At 37.9% G+C, this 23,097-nt stretch overlaps 2 protein-coding genes across 4 annotated transcripts in view; one reads left to right on the top strand and one right to left on the bottom strand.

Annotated features, from left to right (window-relative positions):
* IMMP1L (inner mitochondrial membrane peptidase subunit 1) overlaps positions 1–7,325 on the bottom strand; it is an 85,839-nt gene extending 78,514 nt beyond the window's left edge. For 2 of the 3 annotated variants that reach the window (XM_056136278.1, XM_056136260.1), the window contains exon 1: positions 7,220–7,313. The gene's annotated coding sequence lies outside the window, so the exon portion shown is untranslated. Of the gene's footprint in view, positions 1–7,219 lie in introns of all 3 variants that reach the window. The other variant, XM_056136270.1, reaches the window with a different exon arrangement.
* Positions 7,326–7,487: 162 nt separating this feature from the next.
* ELP4 (elongator acetyltransferase complex subunit 4) overlaps positions 7,488–23,097 on the top strand; it is a 207,343-nt gene continuing 191,733 nt past the window's right edge. Inside the window, exons 1-3 of the mRNA XM_056135529.1 lie at positions 7,488–7,725; positions 13,845–13,880; positions 21,786–21,907. Of these exons, the coding sequence (XP_055991504.1) occupies positions 7,488–7,725; positions 13,845–13,880; positions 21,786–21,907 (396 nt within the window). The remainder of the gene's footprint in view (positions 7,726–13,844; positions 13,881–21,785; positions 21,908–23,097) is intronic.

The raw sequence follows: 23,097 nt of genomic DNA, 5'->3' as shown, positions 1-23,097 counted from the left end.
GTCTATAGAATTGAATTTGCTAATTGGGGTGTTGAGGGTAAAGAGAAGGGACCTAGAGACAGTGGTATTCTCTGGAGCAACGTTGATACTCTGGTGGCAGGTATTGTGGTGCTCCCAAAATATTAATATTAATAGTATTATAAATCACAGCAACATAAAAACAGTAACAATAAGATGTCTTATTCCCCTGATACTGAAAGAGCCTCCAATACAGCAGCGTTGGGAAAGACAAGTAAGGAGAGGCTGCTAAAATCTCAGGGCTCGGACAAACAGAGACGTTACTGGCACCAGCTTGAGTAAATCAATGAACAATGGGATGACAGTGATATAGTGATACAATGATATATCACAAGCACCTAAATTTTAAAATGACATAGAAGAAACAAAAATGCCTAGAAGTAGGAATAAAAATAAAATAAAAAAATTAGTGGTGTAAAAAATGCTTTAACAAAAATCTCATTATACAAAAATACTACTAAAATAAACTTTTACAATTCTTCAAAGTTAAAGAGAAAAGATATTAATTGAAAGAAAATCCAAAGATAATAGCATTACAATTGAGAAACTAAGTATCATCACAGACATGGAAGATATTATAAAAATAAATTAACATATAAAGCATAATGTTATCAATGTTGAAAATAATTTTAAAGAGTTTTCTAAGAAAACATAATCCAAAAAGAGAATGATTACATAAAACTTAGAAAAAGTACATAATAGTTTCAATTTAGTTCTGAGTTAATGATAAAAATATTTGCTAGATTTTTCATCTTGTCTTGCAAGAAACTTTAAAACCAATATACGAAGCATTATATACACCAATAAAGTCTATACATATCCCAATCTGTATGTGTGTTCATCCACTATATGAACATACTGGTATATAGTTCTACAAAAACAATTGTATAGACTTTTAAGAAAAGTCAGATGTGATATAAAGAAGCTTCACAGAATGGTTTTAAGCATCTGGTCTTTCCCTCTTATTCCAAGGACTATGTATCAGTTAATAGCTGTTCAATTTCTTAGTTAGGCAATATAAATATAAACTAGCCAAGAATAAAAGATATACCAATTCTGGGCCACTCCAGTTCCAGAATTTGTCCTTTACTACTAAAAATTCTTAAGATTTTAGTGTTTACCATTAAAAAATGGCTTGTTTAGCACCCTCAAAGAATTTTTAAAGACAGTACAGGATTTAAGGTCCATGTTCTACATTCAGCCAGTCTCAATTCAATGGTCCCCTGAGCACTGCTGAGTGCAGCCCTGGAGTTTTCCATTCACCATCATGTGTCACCCTGGAGGTCCTCAAGTGCCCTCAGAGTGGCCCAAGTAATCAATTCCTGGCACAATTGAGCAGTGCCACATCCTTCTGCCCTTAAACTGAAACATCAGCATGGTTGGTTTAGAATCACGTAGAGAGATCCCTCCATCTCCTGAGTACTGCTTGGGAGATGTCTCCCCCCCGCCCAAAAAAAAGACATCCTAAAAATCCAAAAGTCAAAGTTAAAAATAAAATTAAAAAGTAGAAAAATATTCAGAAATAAATTTTGATGAAAACAAAATGTAAGGAAGCCTGGGATAAGACTTTAGTGGCCGACGTATGCTGAAAGTAGAGAAAGGATCAACCATGATGGCTTCTCACCATATGTATTGCAAACCATAATACCCATAAGTAGAGAGAAAGAGGGAAATCATCTGCCATAGAGGCAGAGGTAGGGTTGGAAAGAGGGCAGGAGGGAGGAGTACCACCAAAAATATATACCGGTTGAGGGACAGGCATTCAACCACTGTATGACTAAAACTCAAACATGAAAGTTTTGCAACTGTAGCTCATGGTGATTCAATAAAATTAATTAATTAATTAATTTAAAAAAAGAGGTTTAGTGGCTTAGCTTAGAATACCTGCTTTGCAACTTTAAGGTCTTGGCTCAACGGCTGGGACTCCCACATGTGTTGACCACAATATGTCATCTCAGCTCTTTCAGCCTGGCAGCTCTGCTATTTGTCACCCCAGTTCCTGCAAGTAATTCCCAACCTAGAATCAGGTAGGAGAGAGCACCACAACCAAGTAGTGTAACCCTGGTGAGCTACACAGATGTGTGCACACCATGGCCAGCAAGGGCTACCCTGTTCAGTGACTGGGACCCTGATGAGCAGTACAACTAAAAAGGGCACTTACAAAACAGGCAAAATGAATCAGAGGTGTGAAAATCAGGACTGTGATTTCCTTTTGGCATCATATTCAATAGGAAGCATATTGATTCTGAGGGATCCAGGAATTCACTCTGTGGAGGCACGAGGCATGACCTTAGCATTCATTTATTCAAGCATGCCAAAGGAACAGCATCAGACTTTATAATAAGATTCAGCAATATATTTTATAGTTTACCTGTACAGACACAAGGGTAAAATGAACTACTGGTCTCCAAACGGCCATTGAAAGACCAACAAAAAGGGTAACATTTGTGTTATGTGGCGCTAGTTACTTACCATGACCTCGCATCCTGATCAACATAAAATAGGTTGCAGCTGGTTTTCATCTGTACCTGATGACATCTCAAAATACTAACTTGTTGAAAACCTTGTGAAAAAAAAGTCACATAATGTGGGTTTAAACTTACCCAGCTTTCTAGAACCCTCAAAGTGAGACTTTATACAAATAATGGTTTTATTCTTAAACCAAGTTCAGTATTTCTAAAATATTTTTATTTTAGAGAATTTCTGGTGATACAAGATTGAAAGGAAGGTACAGAAATCACCCATACACCTGAATATAGACTTTCGAATAATCAAAATGACTTGGAACAGCACATTTTTTTTCACCAAGGATAAACTACAGAGACTCATGAAGTTCATAGTTTATCTTGGGGTGTATTTTTGTAATTATATGTTCTACAGGGTTAGAAAGAAGTATAATGTGATATATCACTGGACGGCTACATGCAAAAAAATGGGTTGAGAACTCTGCCTAACACCATGTACAAAAGTAAGATCAAAATGGATTAAAGACCTCAATATCAGACCAGAAACCATAAGGTACATTGAAGACAAAGTTGGCAAAACCCTCCATGACATTGAAGCTAATGGTATCTTCAAAGATGCCACGCCACTGGCTGAGCAAGTGAAAACAGAGATAGGTAAATGGGGATATCTTAAACTAAGAAGCTTCTGCACCTCAAAAGAAACAGTGACCAAAATACAAAGACAGAATGGGAAAGGATATTCGCCGAATACACATCTGACAAGGGGTTGATATCAAGGATATACAAAGTACTGGTTGAACTCCACAAGAAGAAAACATCCAACCCCATCAAAAAATGGGGCAATGAAATGAACAGAAACTTTCTCAAAGAAGAAATCCGAATGGCAAAAAAGCACATGAGAAAATGCTCTACATCATTAATCATCAGGGAGATGCAGATCAAAACCACAATGAGATACCATCTCACACCTCAGAGGCTGGCCCACATTCAAAAGAACAAAAGCAACACATGCTGACGCGGATATGGCGAGAAAGGGACACTCCTTCACTGTTGGTGGGAATGTCGACTGGTTCAGCCCTTTCGGAAAACAGTATGGACAATTCTCAAAACATTAGAAATTGAGCTCCCATTTGACCCAGCAATACCACTCCTGGGAATATATCCCAGAGAGGCAAAAATGTATAGTCGAAGTGACATCTGCACTTGTTTGTTCATTGCAGCACTCTTTACAATAGCCAGAAACTGGAAGAAACCTGAATGCCCAAGAACAGATGACTGGTTAAAGAAACTTTGGTACATCTACACAATGGAGTACTATGTAGCTCTTAGAAAAGATGAAGTCATGAAATTTACATACAAGTGGTACAACATGGAAAGTATCATGCTAAGCGAAATAAGTCAGTAAGAGATGGATAGACATAGAAAGATTGCATTCATCTGGGGGATATAAAGTGACAAAATATGAGATTAATACCCAAGAATAGCTGAGATCAGCACCAGGAGGATTACTCCATAGCTTAGAGGCCAGCCGGGCATTCTAGGGGAAAGGGCAGCTCAGATAGAGAAGGGAGCACCAAGTAAAGGGTGTTTGGAGGATCCTCCCAGGAGGGGAGATGCATGTTGAAAGTGGACTATGGACTGAACATGTTTGCCACTCACAACACCCAAAAGGAGAGAGAGAACACAAGGGATTGCCCTGCCACAAAGGCAGGGTGGGAAGGGGGGATGGGGGTGGGAGGGATATTATCCATGGTGGTGGAAAATGGGCACGGGTGGAGGGATGGGTATTTGATCATTGTATAATCGAAACCCAAGCACAAGTACAAAAAAATTGTAAATCTACAACTGTACCTCATGGTGTTTCACTAGTAAAGGCAGTAAAGTAAAGGCCCTTCCATTGTTTATCGATTTGCTCGAGCGGGCCCAGTAACGTCTCCATTGGAGACTTGTTGTTACTGTGTTTGGCATATCGAACACATCACGGGGAGCCTGCCAGGCTCTGCCATGCGGGTGAGATACTCTCGGTAGCTTGCCAGGCTCTCCAAGAGGGGCGGAGGAATCGAACTCGGGTCGGCCATGTTGGCTGCGTGTAAGGCAAACGCCCTACCGCTGTGCTATCGCTCCAGCCCTAAAAAAAAAAAAGATAAGCACAGGGGTAGGGTGTTTGCCTTGCACGCAGCCAACATGGCCGACCCGAGTTCGATTCCCCCGCCCCTCTCGGAGAGCCCAGCAAGCTACCGAGAGTATCTCGCCCGCATGGCAGAGCCTGGCAGGCTCCCCGTGATGTGTTCGATATGCCAAACACAGTAACAACAAAGTCTCCAATGGAGACGTTACTGGGCCTGCTCGAGCAAAATCGATGATCAACGGGAGGACCTTTACCTTTACCTTAAGCAAAAAAATAATAATAATAAAATAAAATTACAAAAGCAAAAAAAAAGAATTATAATGTGATATATACCCATCATTATAAAATCATACAGACTATTTTCACTAAAATTCTCTCCTCTTTTTCTCCACCCATTCTGGTAATCATTAATCTTTTTAGTGTCCCCATAGTTTTGCCTTGTACAGATAATATCCTTGGAATCAGCACATAAACTTTGTAAATTGGCTTCTTTCACTTAGAAATTTGCATTTAATGTTCTTCCATGTCTTTTCTTGGCTCGACAGCTCTTTTCATTTTAGCGCTGTCTGAATTTTTAGCACCAGTCTGAAAACACTAGGCTATTTAACCATTTTCCTACCGAAGGATATCTTGTACTATAACACCAATGTGAAGGCTCTCCCCTTCCAGAAGACAACCAACCAACACTTTAACTACACTATTCTGCTGTTTCTAAGCCACATCCAGTAGTTCTCAGGGTTTACTTCTGGTCCTGGCTGGGCTCTCACAGGACCATTTGTGGTACCTAGGATGGAACCTGGGTAGGCTGCAAGCAAGGTACACGCACTACCAGCTGTTTATCTCTCCAGTCCCTCCTCATACTCTTTATTTTCTACCACCCACAAAGCTGGTCAAGGCAGAAAATGATTAGCTGTCTTTGATTTTTCCTGTCAACTTCCTTGATGGTAACAATTCTATTCCTAATTCAATCCATTCCATTTACACCAATCACATAGTCAATCCACCTTTTGTTCTCATACATACTAACACAAGAATCACCAAATATGATCATCAGAACTTTGACTTCTACAGTCTCCACTTCCCTAGCATTCTAAATCATAAAAATTAGTAGCCCAGAAACAACAAAAGTAGGCTTACTGAAGGAGCAATCTTTTCAACTAGAATTCTCTTGTAGGCCTTTACCATTCTCTATTACACTGATCCTCTTCTACTCTCCAATAAGTCTTTACCATCACACATCCTTCAAACCCAGGCTAATTCCTTCTCAGGGGAACCTTCTAACCTCAAGGACAACTGAAAAAAAAAAATCCCTCTTCTAACCTGAGCATTTAGCACATTCCTTAGGATTTAGTATTCCTTAATAAACAATTGCTACTATTAATTAAATCACTAACAGCTCCACATGTAAGCATAATCCTTTCAACACTTCCTCTTCTCTGTTTATTTAACAATTCACTCATTTCCACATTTTTATTCAATACACATACCAGAAATTCAAGTACTTAGGTTTATTTGGGATAAAAAGTTTCCATTTTTTGCAAAAATTTAAAAAACAAACAAAACGCTCCCCAAATTGGAAAGCCCACCGCTATTCAACGATACTAATTTCTGCTTATCAAACAGAATCAAGCCAAAATGTTCTCACAGATCACTGAGCTTTGAAAGATTCAGTGGCAAGGATTTTAATGAATCCTGGATGTATTTTCAAAGTATCACAAAGATCACTGTCAAAATCAATAATAACTCGGCAGTGCAGGTATGATTTGGGAGTCGTCTTTAGTTTCGACACTTGTCAATCATGAATGACTCTAAAATCAGTTACTAACTACCACCTCAAGTTCAGCATTGAAAACAATTTAAAATCCAAGACACGACTCTAAATTACCTGGGGTTTTTTTTTTTACACATACTAAATTCATACTCTAATAAGAAAGCTTTCAATTCAGAGTTCACAAAGCAGGAGAAAAAGAAAGGGCATACACACCTCATTCTTTTCAGGTAAGAGTGGGGAGAGAAACTTTTTTTTTCCCTGTTATTTGCAGCTGCCTTAATACCAAACGACAATTAAATGTGTGAACAAGGTTGTCAGAGTAACACTTGTCATTCACACCACTTATGGAAGACACTCCAAGACTTCCAGAAACACTAATTAAAATTAACAAAAGCTTCTCCGGGGGACTTGTTAAAGAAGTAGATTTTATCGTTTAGTGTCTGGACAGGGGAAAACTAAACTGTCTCAGAGCCCACAGGTTTCTAATCTAAAGTCTAATTACCAACTCACCAACCACGGGTACTAAACGCGCTAACCCCAGACACCCAGAAAGCAACTCAGAAAGGTAAAGGTCAGGGTCGCAGGTTCCTCGATGTCCCAAAACCATTTCGAAAAGATCTCAGGCGGAGGAGGAAGGCGAATTTTTCTCTCTGAAATAATACAGAGGTGAGAGGAAAGGGGCACCGTCTGTCTTCCCCTCTCGACTTTCCTGCGGAGACAGGTGCAAAGCTCCTGAGGTAACTCAAGCTAGATTGCGAGCGTGCCACCACCCTCCCCTTTAACCCTGCAGCAATGAAAGCGCCCACACAGAGAAGACAGCTGCATGACAGTACCCACCTCGCGATCAAAGCACCCCGGGAAACTCTCCCCCACGACTCAGGTGGGCCTCTCTCACCTGGCCTCCGCACAAGTCCGCTACCCTGACGTAGAGCGCACTTTTCAGCAAGCCACTTTGTGATTGGTGGACTTGGGAAGGACGCCTTAGTCCTATTGGCTGAGAGCGCCGCCAGGCGGGGCCAAGGGGGCGGGAGTTTGGGACCGGCTCTGACAGACCCGCGGCTTTCGTTCCCAGAGTTCCTATTGGGTCAGCACCCTCAGTGCCAAGATGGCGGCAGTGGAGACCTGCGGCGGCGGCGGCGGCGGCGGCGGCACCGGGACTGCGGGTTCCGTTTCGGCGACAGCCAGCAAAAGCAACGTGACCAGTTTCCAGAGGAAAGGTCCTCGAGCTGGCGGCGCCGACAGTGGCGGCTCCCGACTGGTGTCCATCGCGGGCACGAGACCGTCGGTGCGGAATGGACAGCTGCTGGTATCAACCGGGCTCCCAGCCCTGGACCAGCTCTTAGGTCGGTTCAGAACTGAGATCTGGGCTCAGCCGTGGGAAAACTTAGGGAGGGAACCTGTCTGGGAGCCACCCTAACCCCAACCCCACTCTCTCTGTCTCTCTCTGCCCCGATGCTCTCCAGCATCTCGAGGGTGGAAAGAAGTGTCCACGTTTGACGGAGATGGAAGGGCGGAAAGGTTGCATGAAGAACTGTAAACGCTGTTTATTAAGCCTGCTTTTCATCCTCCCACTTTCTGCCCTCCCTTACGTGCTTCCCCCCCCGAAATGCTTTTTGCTGAAAGGAAAAACCATTCACTTTTAACATCTCGTTTAGCCTTCATCCAGGATCCCCTCTGGGGTGTCTTGAGCACGGTCTGAACTAACTTATAAAACTTTGTATCACTGTCTGAGGCGCGCTTATGAGAAACTGCTGCAATGAGTAACTTCCCTTAAGGCATCGCCAGGCTGCTTGCCTCCTGGGTTCTGAATCTTTGCAACAAATCATATTGGCTTTAAGAGAACCGATGTTAGTTACTGATTCCATGTAATGCAAGCCAGTAGTTGATAATGGCATCTACACCCATATCTGCGTTAAATATTTGTGTATGTTCTTTGTTGTTAACATTTTTACATAGCGTTTGCTCCCCAGAGTTACATTCCAGGCGGTATGTTTAAAATTAATTCAGAGTATCACAAATTTTCAGGCTTTCCTGTACAATCTCTGGGGTTTTTAATGAGAAGCCTGACTGTGCATGTTGTTAGTAGAACAGAGCGATTGTGTAAATAAAGCTTATATGTAAGTTGATTTCTTCATTAAAACTGATTTGTGTTTCTACTTCAAATTTTTTTTCAGAGTTTGTGATACGTGTCTTGTAACTCGTGTACACTTTCTCATAAGTGGGTACCGATGCTATTGCTTGTACTTCACTTGACATTTCTTATAATATATATATATATTAAATTTTTCTTTTAACCTGAGAGATAAATGTTTCAGATATTCGGGTAGGATTAGTACAAGAAAAACTGGCAAGCCTAGGAATCTCTGAAAAGTAGGATATGGCTTATGGCCTCTCTTATCTCAGTCCTACCTGGATCCTGGGTATTTCTACATAAATTTAAGTACTTTCACTTACTTCTGTCAAGTCTGTTTAGATGAAGATTACATGAGCAATAAAGAGAATTGATTCAGAATATCTAGTTAGCAAATGTGTGTCTCATTTATTTCTCCTTGTGAGCTTTTGGTGGCATCATCCTATATATGAATTTTAATCCTGGATGATGTTCCTATCCTTTTTGTTCTTTAATTTAATGGAGATATGTATCATCATCCACTGAATCTGACTATGAAACTCTCCCTGGAAATGGCTCACATATGACAATGTATCTCAAAGTTCCTCATTATAGCAAAGTGTATCTAGTACTTAGCAAGAAAAAACCTGGACAAGATATTACGAAACATGTAAATTGGAGATAGGTACCTGAGCTCTGAAGCATTCAGAAATTTAGAGTCAGAAGAAATTAAGAGTCAAAATTAAGAGTTCGACCTAATCTCTTGGTCCCAATTTAGGGTGTTGCACCTTGCTATAGCAATGTTAGATTTTTGAGACCTCTTACCGGGTGGTTTTAGCTACTTTTCTAAAATGAGGCTAAAGATTTAACTATAGTGACCTATTAGACCACCAACTTCCTCACATGTTAATACAGAGATATAAAATTAAACTGTAAATTTAGCCTGTCTTCCTTGTAACAATCTTTTTTCTAAAAGTATAGTATTCAATTTTTTTAAATAAATGTGAATCTTCAGATTTGGGGGATGTATTTTGCATGTATGCAGTTAAATATCAAAGGTCATCATTATGTGGAATAATATACAGAGTATCTTAGTTTCTTTTCAATGGAATTTTAATATTTTTTATTTTCTATTTTGTATAGCCCTGTGCATTAAACCTTTTACTGTTCATTGAAGCACTAGTTGAAATTGAAACACTTGCCCACAATTGTTTATATACATTAGTATATAAAAGTATAAACACATCAAATTATATTGTTACTCTAAAACAATATTGACTCAGTTTGTGTCATATTGTGACAAAATATAACAATGATGGGTGTTATAATATCAAGATTTTGAAATTACATTCATATCATTGTTGCCTAAATAAATTCTGTGATTACTATATAACTATTGACCTTTTATTTCTACCACAGACCTCATTTACTTTCAGGCATAGGTACATTTGAAAGACATCATGAAGGCTTAATGAATGTTAGTCATTTGATGATGTCATTTCTTTCTCCAAAATGTATCATAAATTTGAAGTCTCTATCTTGAAAACATGATATAATAATCAGTTTTATCTTTTTTTTTTGCAATTGGCTCACACCTGGTGATGCACAGGGGGTCTCCTGGCTCTACACTCACGAATCACTCCTGATGGTGCTCAGGGGACCATATGGGATGTTGGGAATCGAACCCGGGTCAGCCACGTGCAAGGCAAATGCCCTACCTGCTCTGCTATCGCCCCAGCCCCTCAGTTTTGTCTTTGACAATATAATTTTATTGTTAGAAATTGAGAAATATGTCCCAAGTTGACTACATTAAAAAATTTCAAGTTCTTAGGTTTCCTAAAGCAGAATCCGCCTTCCCGAGATACATGGTTTGTAATATATGGAAAAAACACACCTACTAGAAAATGAAAGGGTCTTGCTTGGATAAATATTCCATCTCTCTTACTATAAACATTTCCAAAATGATACATAAAAGATAAGGGTTGTGTCAGAATTTCTTTTCCTTAGGATACAAGGCATAGGTTATTTTAGGATTTGATTGTCACTGGGGAAGGGGATTGATCCCCACTCTCATCTTTCAAAAAGGTAAGTACCATTTTTGAAGGAAAGGTGTAGAAATAAAACCAAGAATTTAATGAGTAACTTAGCAAGTATATTGATGATATCTCCTAGGCATGACTAAAGGGAAGACGAGGCAACATACCAAACCATATTCTCCTTGCTGCTTTATTATAGAAGTGAGATTGTTTACTTCCACCATACTCATCAAACAATTTGGTGAACTACTGGGAAAAATATTTCTTTTGAACTAAGAAATATTGGTGTGAAATATTTCACCTTTGAAATTACCAAATTCAAATATAAAAGCTACCTCTCATTGAATATATTACTCTCAAGACATCCTATCACTGTTATTTACACCTTTTATTTCTTGGCAGGGAAAGAGTACATATGTATTCAGGTCACTAGTGTAAAATATAGCTGGATTTTCAGTACTTCATGTGATAATAAAAATAACTTAAGCAAAGGTATTTGAGAGAGATGTTAAGTATTGTGGCCCTAAAATCAAGTTAGAGGAACTTTGCTGTCCTGTGTCTTCATATATGTCTGTGTGTACTTGCCAAAACTTCATATACACATATCTTGATTTTAGTTAATAAAGTGGCATTTTATTTCTCCATGACAAATCTTCAAAATGACCAGCATTTATTAAAGACAATTTAAGTTTGAGTCTAGCATATTTTTATTTTTTTTTATATTAAGAAATGGAAAAATGGTTTTTGGTTTATTTTTTTATTTATTGTGAGATCTCCCCTGGTGATGCTCAGGGCTTATTCCTGACTCTTCACTGAGGAATCACTCTTGGCTGTGCTCAGGATGACATGGGATGCCTGGGATTGAACTCTGGTCAGCAACACGCAAGACATGTACCTTCCCACTATACTATCTCTTCAGCCCCAAGGGCTTTTTTTTTCTAACAGTAGTTCTAATAGGAATAAATTTATCTGATTCATAATTAAAATACTCACATTTTATATAGCATTCAAATTTTAAAGATTAGAATTTTAAAATATGTGACACTTTAAAATTGTGGTTATCAGGAACAGTATGGCGTTCTGATTTTTTTTTCCCAGAGAACTACCTTCATAATCTAATTCATGTAATACTTTTTCTTAATTCATAGTGGGATTCTTACCAACTATTACTGCTATGGTATTCCTACTTTAGGGAATAGTGATATTTTCTAATCAAAATGATTGTCAAAACAGAAGAGATAGCTCTTACTAAGGATCTTTCCAGACCAGACACCTGATAGATAACACTTCCCAAACATTGTTTGGGAAGCTATTCCTTGATATGACCTTCCCACTATAAATAATATTCTCAAAAAAGTCTTTCATTTTATTTCACTGGAGGTTTTATATTCCTAATTTTAGGTAATATAGATGTAGATTCAATGGACATTAGAGAAAAGTCCTTCCTTTAAGAAATAGGTGCACCTAACCTTTTTTTTGTAGAACTTGGATCAAAACTTAAGTACTGAAGAATTAGTTACATGTTTAAATTCCTTATATATATCCAAAACTGAAAATGTGTATTTTTGCATATAATTGTAAAAAGGGAGGTAAGAAATTGTAAAGTGTGATTTTTGAATGTTCAGAAGAGATAAAAAAGATAGCTGCAGGCCCAAAGAGATATTAAAGCATGAGGTAGTACAGCTTGCCCGCCACACCACTGACGGGTTCAATCTCCACCCCAATATGCGGTACCCTGAACACTCGGAGAAATCTTGAGGATAGAAGTCCTGAAACCACTGAATGTGGCCCTAAAACCAAAAAGTAAAAGGCTTTCTTCTGTCTGTTGCACAAACTGCACTTCATCCCAAAGAAAAGATCTACTTTTTTTATAGATAGTACCCTCATATATATATTTGTTTCTGTTATTTGATATGCCAAAAACAGTAACAAGAAGTCTCACAGTGCTACAGTGCTATTTTTTTTTTAGTTTGAATAACAGTTTGAAGTTATCCTATATTGTCTGGTATGATTTTAAGTGATGGAATAAAAGAATATCTAAAAATGAGATTTAAAGCATACATATGTTTTTGATCCTAACCATTTAATTTTAACTAATATGGTATGTTGTTTTTTCTAATTAGTTGGAAATTTGTAGTATAATCACCAACTGTTGAAAGTACTCTGTGTGCATGTTACCAAATTTAAATTCTTTGAAATATAAGTTATGCATGCTTAGGAACTTTTCACATTCTAATTTTAAGGGTTTTTTTAATTGTTTCAAATACATTTTATTTTTCCATAAACATATAGATGTCACTGTCACTGTCACCCCGTTGTTCATCAATTTGCTCTAGCTGGCCCAGTAACGTCTCCATTGTGACACTTGTTACTGTGTTTTGCATATCAAATACATCATGGGTAGCTTGCTAGGCTCTGCTGTGCTGGCGAGATACTCTTAGTAGCATGCTGGGCTCTCTGAGAGGGGTGGAGGAATTGAACCTGGGTTGGCCAGGTTGGCCACGTGCAAGGCAAAAGCCCTACCTGCTGTGCTATCACTCCAGCCCATGAAACATTAATTACAAAAACTAATACAAATGCTTTATAGATTGACAGTAAGATGATTCTTAAAACATGAATAACTTACATATTCATGATCATAATAAACTTTTTCAAATATTAAGAAGTGTTTTAATTTAAACTAAGTTAAACAAATTTAAATACTAGAAAACATCTAGTAATATTGAAAATATACTTTGTGATATACATTTTTTTGCAATGACAAAAATATTGTTCATTAAATTCTAAATATATTTAAAACATATCCAGATTTCATGTATATTATTTATAATGAAAAATAATGTTTTAACTACCAGTGTTTTTCTCTAAGGCTTTTAAAATTTGAGAGTAAACATTCAAGTAAAATTTCTGTTATAATAATAATTCCCCCAGCCCCATGTTGTACTTCTGTGTATTAAAATTACTGTGCACATTTAGATTTCAGCTATTGAGCTAATATACTAGCAAATGCTAAACATAACATTGTTGGAATGCTTAACTGCAGTTATAGTGAATGCTGCATGGTTTTATCACCGGAGAAAGGATAGTACAGTATATTTTGAAAGTAATTGTAATGTGTAGTATGTAATTACATATAATATATAATTATTTCATAATAGCACCTTGAGTGAAGTATATTGCGAAGGTAATTAAAATGTTGTTTTCAACTGTAATTTTAAAGTTATCAAAGATTTGTCCTTGATAATGCCTAACTTTTATGAGAAAGATAATGTGAAAAGGTAAATTAATTTTTTTCATGGTTTTGTTTTATTTCCAGGTGGAGGTTTAGCTGTTGGAACAGTTCTTCTAATTGGTTAGTATAACACACACACACTTTGCTTTTGCTAATCACAATTTTTTTGTTGTGTATTATAATTTGATGGGTTTGCCTATTCCAAAATGCACTTAACTCTAAGTTAAAATAAATTAGGGAGGAATTGCCATACATTCTAATTTAAATTCATATGTTAATTTGAACTTGAAATAAAGCAGTCAAATATGTTTGAAAGTGTAGCATGATAATTTTAAACTGTTCACAATGCATTATGTTCCAGCTTTTAAAAATGCATACTGTTTTAGAGGCTGGAGTGATAGCATAACTTGTAGGGCATTTGCCTGGCACGTGGCCGACCCAGGTTCGATTCCCAGCATCCCATATTGTCCCCTGAGCACCACAATGGGTAATTCCTGAGTGCAGAGCCAGGAGTAGCCCCTGTGCATCGCCGGGTATGATCCAAAAAGAAAAAAAATGCATACTGTTTTCATCATTTAAGTTGCTTTGAACTTTCTTTAAACACCTCAGTACTTGGGCTAGGATAATTGCACTGATTAATTGAAGAGGATAATGTTCTAGTAAATCGTTTGTATCTAACACAGATTTATGCCATTGCCTTATTGAAATATAGCAGTGATAAGTCATATCTTTAATCTTTAAAGCTATAAGTAACAGGTTATATTTAAATATCTGTATATAAATTCTTTTGCCTTTCTTTAATTTAGATCATAGAAATGTGAAATTGAAATAAGCTCAGAAATTATATAATCAAACCTCCCATCTAGTTTCAAATCACTTTTCTCTGATCTTTGACAACGATCAAACATCACTTTGAGTACAGATTTTGTAGTTTAAGGTATTTGCTGCTTCACTAAGCAGTGTGCTTTGCTTTGTCATTGAAAGACTATGATTTATTAGAAAGTTCTTTATATTACTAATGTTTAAGCCAGACATCTGTAAAAGATATATTGCTTCCGCTTTTGTCTTCTCTAGTACTGCAAAAATACCCCTCTTTTACATGACTCTTACAATGTCTGAAAATAACTGTTAAAAATTTTTTTTTAGAAAAGCAGTTAGAGCATTTAACAAAACTTTCTATAGGTGACTTCAAGCTACCATGACAAAGGCACTTCCCTTAACATTAAAAATCACCTCAAAATTCTGCTGAAGAATTTTACTTTCATGATGATAGGTTGCTTCAGGATCTTGCCCTTTCCTGGAGCTTTGTAGTAGCCCAATTGCACCACACCAATTATAGGAGACACTCTGGCCTTGATTTTGGCAGCATTGACCTATGTATGTTCACTGACCAATGTCCACAGTTTGTCAAGATTGACAGTTGGGCAGAAACTTAAGTGGTGATGCCTTATACCCACTTTCCCAGTGTAACCGGGTGATATTTGTCGAAGTTGTGATGATGCCACTATTCCCCAACCTCCTGGGTGCTTCTGGTATTTGCCAATGTAGCTATGATTTGTGGCTCACGTGGCCTGTGAGTTTCAGGGTTTTCCTCAGTGTGAATGGCATATAGGCTGGCAAGACAAAAAAGCTAGAAATAACTTATTATCCCAAATAGTCACACAATTTGAAGGGATATTTGGGTGGGTGGGGGTGTTTGCAGCCACACCCTTTTATCTTCAGGGCTTACTCCTGACTTTGTGCTCAGGAATTACTCCCAGTGATGCTCAGAGGACTGTTTGTGGTGCCAGGGATTGAGCCTGAGTTGCTCTTGTGCAAATCATGTGTCCTACTTGCTGTATTATCTCTCCAGTCCAACATTGTTTTATAATCTGATTTATTTTTTTTTTAATTTTTATTGTAGTATGGTTAACATGGTTACAATAGTTCTAATGTTTATGGTTTTTATGTGCAAAATTATTGCACCTTTTCTATCCCCCAAATTTCCAAGAACCACTACCCCTGTAGTAAAATCTCCTATTCTCCTAGTAAATTTCTAGTATGACATTGTCTCTTCAGCAGTATCTAGAACTGAATACAATTTTCCAAATTTGAAATGACTTATTGAGACTGTAAATTATGATTCTCTAAACAGGATTGTAGATATCTAGCCACAAATAATGGTTAATTTCTGTTCGTTGACTTCTCCATAGGTAGAAATGAAATAGATTACATATTTTTCAAATGTTCCCCAGAGATGATGAGAGTGCAAAATTGTGTTTATAGTTTGATAAGTGAGCCAGTGAGATAGTACAGGAGTTATGGCACTTGGCTTGCGCATAGCCAACTCCCAATTCAATCACATGAGTACCATAAGGAGTGTTCCCTGAGTGTAGAGCCAGGAGTAATTCATGAGCAAAACCAAATGTGGTCCAAAATCCACACCAAAGCCCCCAAACTAAGATTAAAAAAAATTGAACATGTACAGAAGCATTTGCCTAATAAGCTATCTGAAAAATTCAAAAGATGAATAATCTTACTCCCAATGTATATGGCATAATTGAAGAATAAAAATAGTAATAGTGAATTCTAAATTGTGTATATTGTCATGTATTGTGCTAAATGCTTTAAGAGTTTGTTTGTTTGTTTTTCACTTATTATAAAGGCTTCAGGGCTGGAGAGAGAACAGCAGGTAAAGCATTAGCTTTGCATGCAACTGACCTTGTTCCAATCCCTGACATCCTAGATGGTCCCCTAAGCACCGCTAGGAATAATTTCTTAGCACAGAGCCAGGTGTAACTCCTGAGCATCACCACATATGGCCAGAAATAAAACAAAATAAAACAAAATGATAGCTTCATTAAGTATAACATGTAATTCATATCATATTATCCCCCATTATATCCACATATAATAAGACTCAAAAGGTGAAATAATTTCCTGCTATCATACTTAGAAAAATAGCATCTGAATTCTCAGTGACTGGAAAGCCTGTTTTTTTTAATCAGTATGACTATTACAGCTCTGTAAAAAGTTATTATCTTATACTATCAGCTTTTCTCTATTCCACTCTGAAAATTTTGTTTCTTTTTCAGGACCAGAGCGATAGTACAGTGGAAAGGCTCTTGCCTCCCACAAAGGTGGTGGTTTGATGCCTGCTACTCTCATAATGGTCCCTCAACCCCCTCCAGGAACTGATTCCTGAGCGCAGAACCAAAAACCAAAAAAACAAAAAAAAAACAACAAAAGTTTTGTCTTTTTGTTTGTTTTTATTAGGGGGCCACACCTGTCTATTTTCAGGACTTACTCCTGGCTCTCTACTCAGGGATCATTCCTGTCAGGCTCAGGGAACCATCTGGGGTGCCAGGGATACACCTAGGTCAGCTGTATGCAAGGCAGGCACTTTACCCACTATACTGTCTCTCTGGCCGAGAAAGTTTTGTCTTTATAATAGTAAGATTGAGCTGGAGCACAGCGTGTAGGGCGTCTGCCTTGCATGCGGCCAACCTGGGTTCAATTCCCAGCATCTCCATATGGTCCCCTGAGCACCGCCAGGAGTGATTCCTGAGTGTATGAACCAGGAGTAACCCCTGGGCATGGCCGGGTATGACCCAAAAAGCAAAAAATAAATAAAATAAAAAATAATAAAATAAAATAAAATAAAATAGTAAGATTTCCAGGTGGACTCTTGTTTGTTTTGCATAGTTGCAGCTTTTTACTACTAAAAAATATATTTGTTTTTTGTTTTATTTGGAGGTCACATCCAGTGCTGCTCAGGACCCATTCGGGTGCAGTGCTCAGGGATCAAACTTGGGATTCCCACAAGTAAAACATGTGCTCTAATCCTTTTAGCTATCTCTCTGTTAGTTTTTTGTTCATCATGCTGTTTAATCATTTTTGTCTTGTGCTCAGTGATCACATCTGAACCCAACCATTAATTCCCATGTGATTCTCTCTGTAAAAATCTGCCAAGTTCTTCTCAGTCATTTACTTTGATCATTACAATGTAATTTTCTGGATATTTGCCTAGGATTAAATGCTGAAGTCTGTGACTATAGGTCACTTTTAATGAAATGTTAAGTAAAGAATTTTATAAAATATTTGTGTCACCTATCAGTCTTTTAAATGATTTTAGTATTGAACTGAAAAAATCCAATATTGTGATAATTCAGTGATGAATAAATACATATAATACAAAAGGGTATGTAGACATAACCTGTTGTCCTTTTAGTTCTCTATTTCCAAGTGCAGAAACAGTGTTGTTCTGGATATCTCTCAAAATATTTTTGTGTAAGTAATATGCACAGAAGCATTCAGCATCTTTGTTTTACCTCTTAATACATCTTAGAGATCAGTCTAGAATTTGGAGAGATAGTACAGAGTGATATTGCACTTGCTTGCATGTAGCTGATCCAAGTTTGATCCCCAATACCCCATATGGTTACCCCAAGCACCACCATGAGTGATTCCTGAACCCATAGGCAGGAGTAAGTTCTTAGCTTTCCTGGGTCTGAGCCATGCCCCCAGCTCCTTACAAGAGATCAGTCTATGTGTATTGATTCTGTGTATATATATCTCATTTTTCTTGATTATATAGGATTTTATTATATGGATATCCCTTTATTTGAATAGAGCTCTATTGATGAATTTAAGTCCCTTTTTTTCTTTTAACTGCGTCATCATTCATAATCTTGTATTAAAATACACCAGCTTTACATTAAAAAGAAATGTCTGCAGAATAAGTGTAGGATAGAAATTTACTCCAGTGAGACATCTTAGTTAAACCACTGTTCCACATGACGGTCAGTGACTGCCTGTTCCTCACTTGCTATCAGCCAGAGGCTGCCTCTCCATAGGTGACTCAGAAGTCAGTATCTTATTTCTCTAAAGTCACTAAGGAAGACTGATGCTTAGTAAGGTACTATGGTCTTGTTCAGAAGAAGTGGAATTCTATCACCTTTGCCTTGCTCTTTTGGTTAGAATCAAGTTCTGCCCAGATTTAAGGGAAGGGGTTACTCAAAGACTTGAAAGAAGGCTAGAGGCAAGGATCATGGAAAAAACTATAACTATAGAATTATCAGTGCTTTTTGTAATTATTTTTTTCTTTTTGGGTCACACCCAGCGATGCTCAGGAGTTATTCCTGGCTCTGCACTCAGAAATTACTCCTGGCGGTGCTCAGGGGACCATGGGATGCTAGTGATCGAACCCAGGTTGGCTATGTGCAGGGCAAACACCCTACCCACTAAACTATCGCTCCAGCCCCTATTATTTAAATTTTTAATGATTTCCTTAAACAAAAATTAAAAGCTGTGGCCAGTAAGATAGCTCAAAGGGATGGAGTAGATGTTTTGCATGCAGGAGGCCTGGGTTTCATCCCTGGCATTTTCTGGTCCCATAAACACCGCCAGGAGCAATTCCCAAGCAACTCACCAGGAGTAACTGCTTAGCACTACTAGGTATGCCTCACCCCAAAACAAATTCTAAAAATGGACTGCTCCTCTCATGTAATTTTATAATATTTTATTGCCCTTCATCTTCAACCTTTTTGATTTGCAGAGCTTATACTTTTCCAGTGTATCATGCAATAAATTCTGAGCATTTTTCTTAATTTCACATAAATTGGTAAACCACACTGCCTACTAACAACCTATTTTTCTGTAAATTAAGTTTTATTGTATCATAGATATGCTTTGTTATTTGCATATTGTCAACTGCTTTTGTACTACAAGGACATAGCTGTATAGATGCAAAAGTAAATATATGATTTACAAGCCTGATATAAAAGCTTGTCAATCCCTACTTTTTATTATATTTTGTATTTTTTTTAATTCTACCTAGACATCTTTGTTAGCTTCTGAAATAGGAAAAACAAATCAGTGTGATTCTTTAGTAAAACCATGTGACCTTTTTCCTGAAGCATTTAACCTTATCTAATATACAACAGTTTAGTGATGTTATGATAAGCAGTCACTGTCACTGTCACTGTCCTCCCGTTGTTCATCGATTTTCTCAAGCAGGCCCAGTAACATCTCCATCATGAGACTTGTTGTTACTGTGTTTGGCATATCGAGTACGTCACAGGGAGCTTGCCAGGCTCTGCCTTGCAGGCGAGATACTCTCGGTAGCTTGTCAGGCTCTCCGAGAAGGGTGGAGGAATCAAACTCGGGTTGGCCATGTTGGCTGCGTGAAAGGCAGACGCCCCACCCGCTGTGCTATCACTCCAGCCCATGATAAGCAGTACAAATCTTAAAATTTTTTACCCATTATGAACTTAAACTGGATACTGCTTGCATGTGGAATAATTGAGCAGATCATATGTAAGTACAAGTCCTTTTGCAGATATAATAAACATGGAAAGGGTTTCAATTGAAACAAAGTGTGGGTAGAAATTCGGGGATGAAGGAAGAAAATTATTCATAAGAAACTATATTAACAAAAAATAAAAGAGGACATCAGCAAAGCATACTTATGTAATAACAAATGGAAACCCTTCTAAAGCAGAGCGTGTTTAAGGCTGGCAGGAGGATGTAATCTTTCCTTTGTAGCTCCATTCCTCTAAACCTGTGAATCTTCTTTCACTTGCTGGATTATTTCATCTGCCAAGTGGCACACGCCAAAACTGAAGTTGGAGTGCACTCTTTATTTCTCATACTATGCATACTCAGTAAATAACTAAACACTGAAGGTTTCAACCATTGAAATACTTTTAAAATATTTTCTGTCTTCTCTCCATTTTTGCAACTGTAATTTAAATTCTGTTCCGTAGTCAATAACTAAAATAATCATAATAGTTTCTTTGCTCGACCGGGCCCAGTAACGTCTCCATTGGAGACTTTGTTGTTACTGTGTCTGGCATATCGAATACTCTCGGTAGCTTGCCGGGCTCTCCGAGAGGGGCGGAGGAATCGAACTCGGGTCGGCCATGTTGGCCGCGTGTAAGGCGAACGCCCTACCCGCTGTGCTAGTTTCTTTAAGTTGCTTTAGTCCATTTTTATGTTACAGCAAGAATGAACTTATTGACATGAAAATCTGTTTGAAATATATTCTCAGGCTTTCCTATTGACATAAGCTTGAGCCTTAATATAACATGAAGTTGTAAAGCCATTATTGATTCACCATCCCGTTTACATCTTCTCTTTTCATCCTCAGATTGTTAATACTCAAGTCTTAAATTATTTCAAAGTGCCATCCTCTCACTTCTTTCCAACCTTCGCTTCTGTTCTTTCTTGATGCCTCTTTTTTTCCTTCCCTTTTTCTAACCCTTAATCGTCCTGTTTTTCTCCACTGAGAAATTACTTCTGCAAAATCTTCCGTAACAGCTGATTTCCTTTCCCTCACCCCATTTTTAATTCCTTCTCTGTGCTTCTGTGTTGTTTTTATTTACCTTACTATTGGTACATAAGCTTATTTGAAAATAATGGGGTTCTCAATGTCTATTCTGCAGACCACATCACCCAAAAGGAGAGAGAGAACAAAAGGGAGTGCCGTGCCACAGAGGCAGGGTGGGATGGGGTAAGGGGGGTGGGAGGGATACTGGCATTGGTGGGGGTGGAGAATGGGCACTGGTGGTGGGATGGGTGCTCAATCATTGTTTAATTGAAACCAAGCACAACAACTTGTAAGTCTACAACTGTACCTCATGATCTTTCACTAATAAAAAAAAAAAGAAAAGAATGGGGTTCTATATGTCAGTGAGATGTGTGCTGCGAAATAGGACAGAAGGTACTTGGTTTGTTATGCCCATATTAGAAGTGCAGTGTCTGAGAAAATCTTAGTAAAAAAAAAGTCTGATTTCTTTGTTATAATCATGCATAACCCTCTGAATTTTGCATCAAAGTAAATGAAGAATGATTTTGAAATCATAGAGTTCTATGAAAAGAACATACTTTCTGTTGATAATATATGTTGTTAGAATTTAAGAAGATATAATTATTGTTCTATTTCATATGTTTGTTTTAGGGATAATATTATTTTTAAAAATCTGACTTTGCATAGTTTAAAGTAGAATTCTTACAACAAATATTTGTACTCCATTTTTTTTACAGAAGAGGATAGATATAATACTTATTCTCCTTTGCTCTTCAAGTATTTCCTGGCAGAAGGAATTATCAGTGGGCATACTTTGTTGGTAGCATCTGCAAAAGAAGACCCTGCTCATATTTTACAGGTATTTGAATTAATATTAGTTCTGTATTACATTTTGGAAATTTCATGAAAAATTTACTTATACATAAATTACATATATGTACATATAGCTATTAATGGACCCATACATACTTTTTTTCTCTAAAAGTATCAATTGTATTTGAATATAGAGCTGCACTTAATAGTGTGTGTGTATGTGTGTGTGTGTACGTGTGTGTTTAATTTATTGTTTAGGGGCCATGCTCAGGTGTAGGATAACAATGGGTTTGTCCTTTCAACTTTGCTGCAGGAAACTTAGTTTACCTTAAAGCAAGGTCCTTTCTGTATGGACACAGGAAGACAGTTAATATTATGCTTTGTAACTTGGGAGTTGATTGACTCCAATAATATTTATTTCTGGGCATCTGTTCTCGACTCAGTTGCCCTTATTCCTAGCACCCTGAAAGCAAGGTCCCGACAAGGGACTGAATGGACCCAGGGCAAGCTGTGAGCTACCCCAGCATCGAAATGGACCAGGCCAAAGTGCCACAATACTCAATTATAAGTTGAGAGCATGATCATAGACAAATGCTGTCATGATCCAAAAATAACGACGAGACTAGGACCCTGCTGGGGTTAGGAAGACTAACCTGGCCTGAGGACTGTGGCAAGATGTCCTCAGGAAGGACCAAACTTTAAATTGATATATCTCTTACTGTGCTCATACAGAATGACATTGCTAGAAATATTAAAATTAGATTTACTACGACTATTTAAGTGGATTACTAGCTGAGGAAAGAAGAAAGTGACATACTCTGAATGGGGTCCCGCCCCTAAACTGGTCTCCTAGTAATCCAGAGTAATCTCTTTAGATGAGATTTTATCCTTGAGTTAATCTCCTAGAAGAGTGTTCTTACTGCTCTGTTGATTTGTTAATGTTCAACCCACCGTTGTGTCACCACCCTATGTGATTGTTATATAAACTAAGACTGTAAGAGCGGAGGGGGCCAGAGTCAGAAGTGAGAGCAAGTCGGACTCCAGAGGCCAGAGTCAGAATCCAGGGGCAGAGCCAGAATCCATGGGGAGAGAGTCAGAATCCAGAGCAAAGGGTTCCAGAGAGAGAACCAGAAGAGCTCCAGAGAGAGAGATCGGAAGAGACCAGAGAAGAGACTACAGAGACAGAGTCAGAGATAGAGACAGACAGAAGAGAGCACAGCAGCACGCACAGAAGCA

This window comes from Sorex fumeus, unplaced genomic scaffold (assembly GCF_029834395.1).
Source record: "Sorex fumeus unplaced genomic scaffold, SorFum_2.1 ptg000007l, whole genome shotgun sequence".
NCBI lineage: Eukaryota > Metazoa > Chordata > Mammalia > Eulipotyphla > Soricidae > Sorex > Sorex fumeus.
This window is presented reverse-complemented; position numbering and strand designations above follow the sequence as displayed.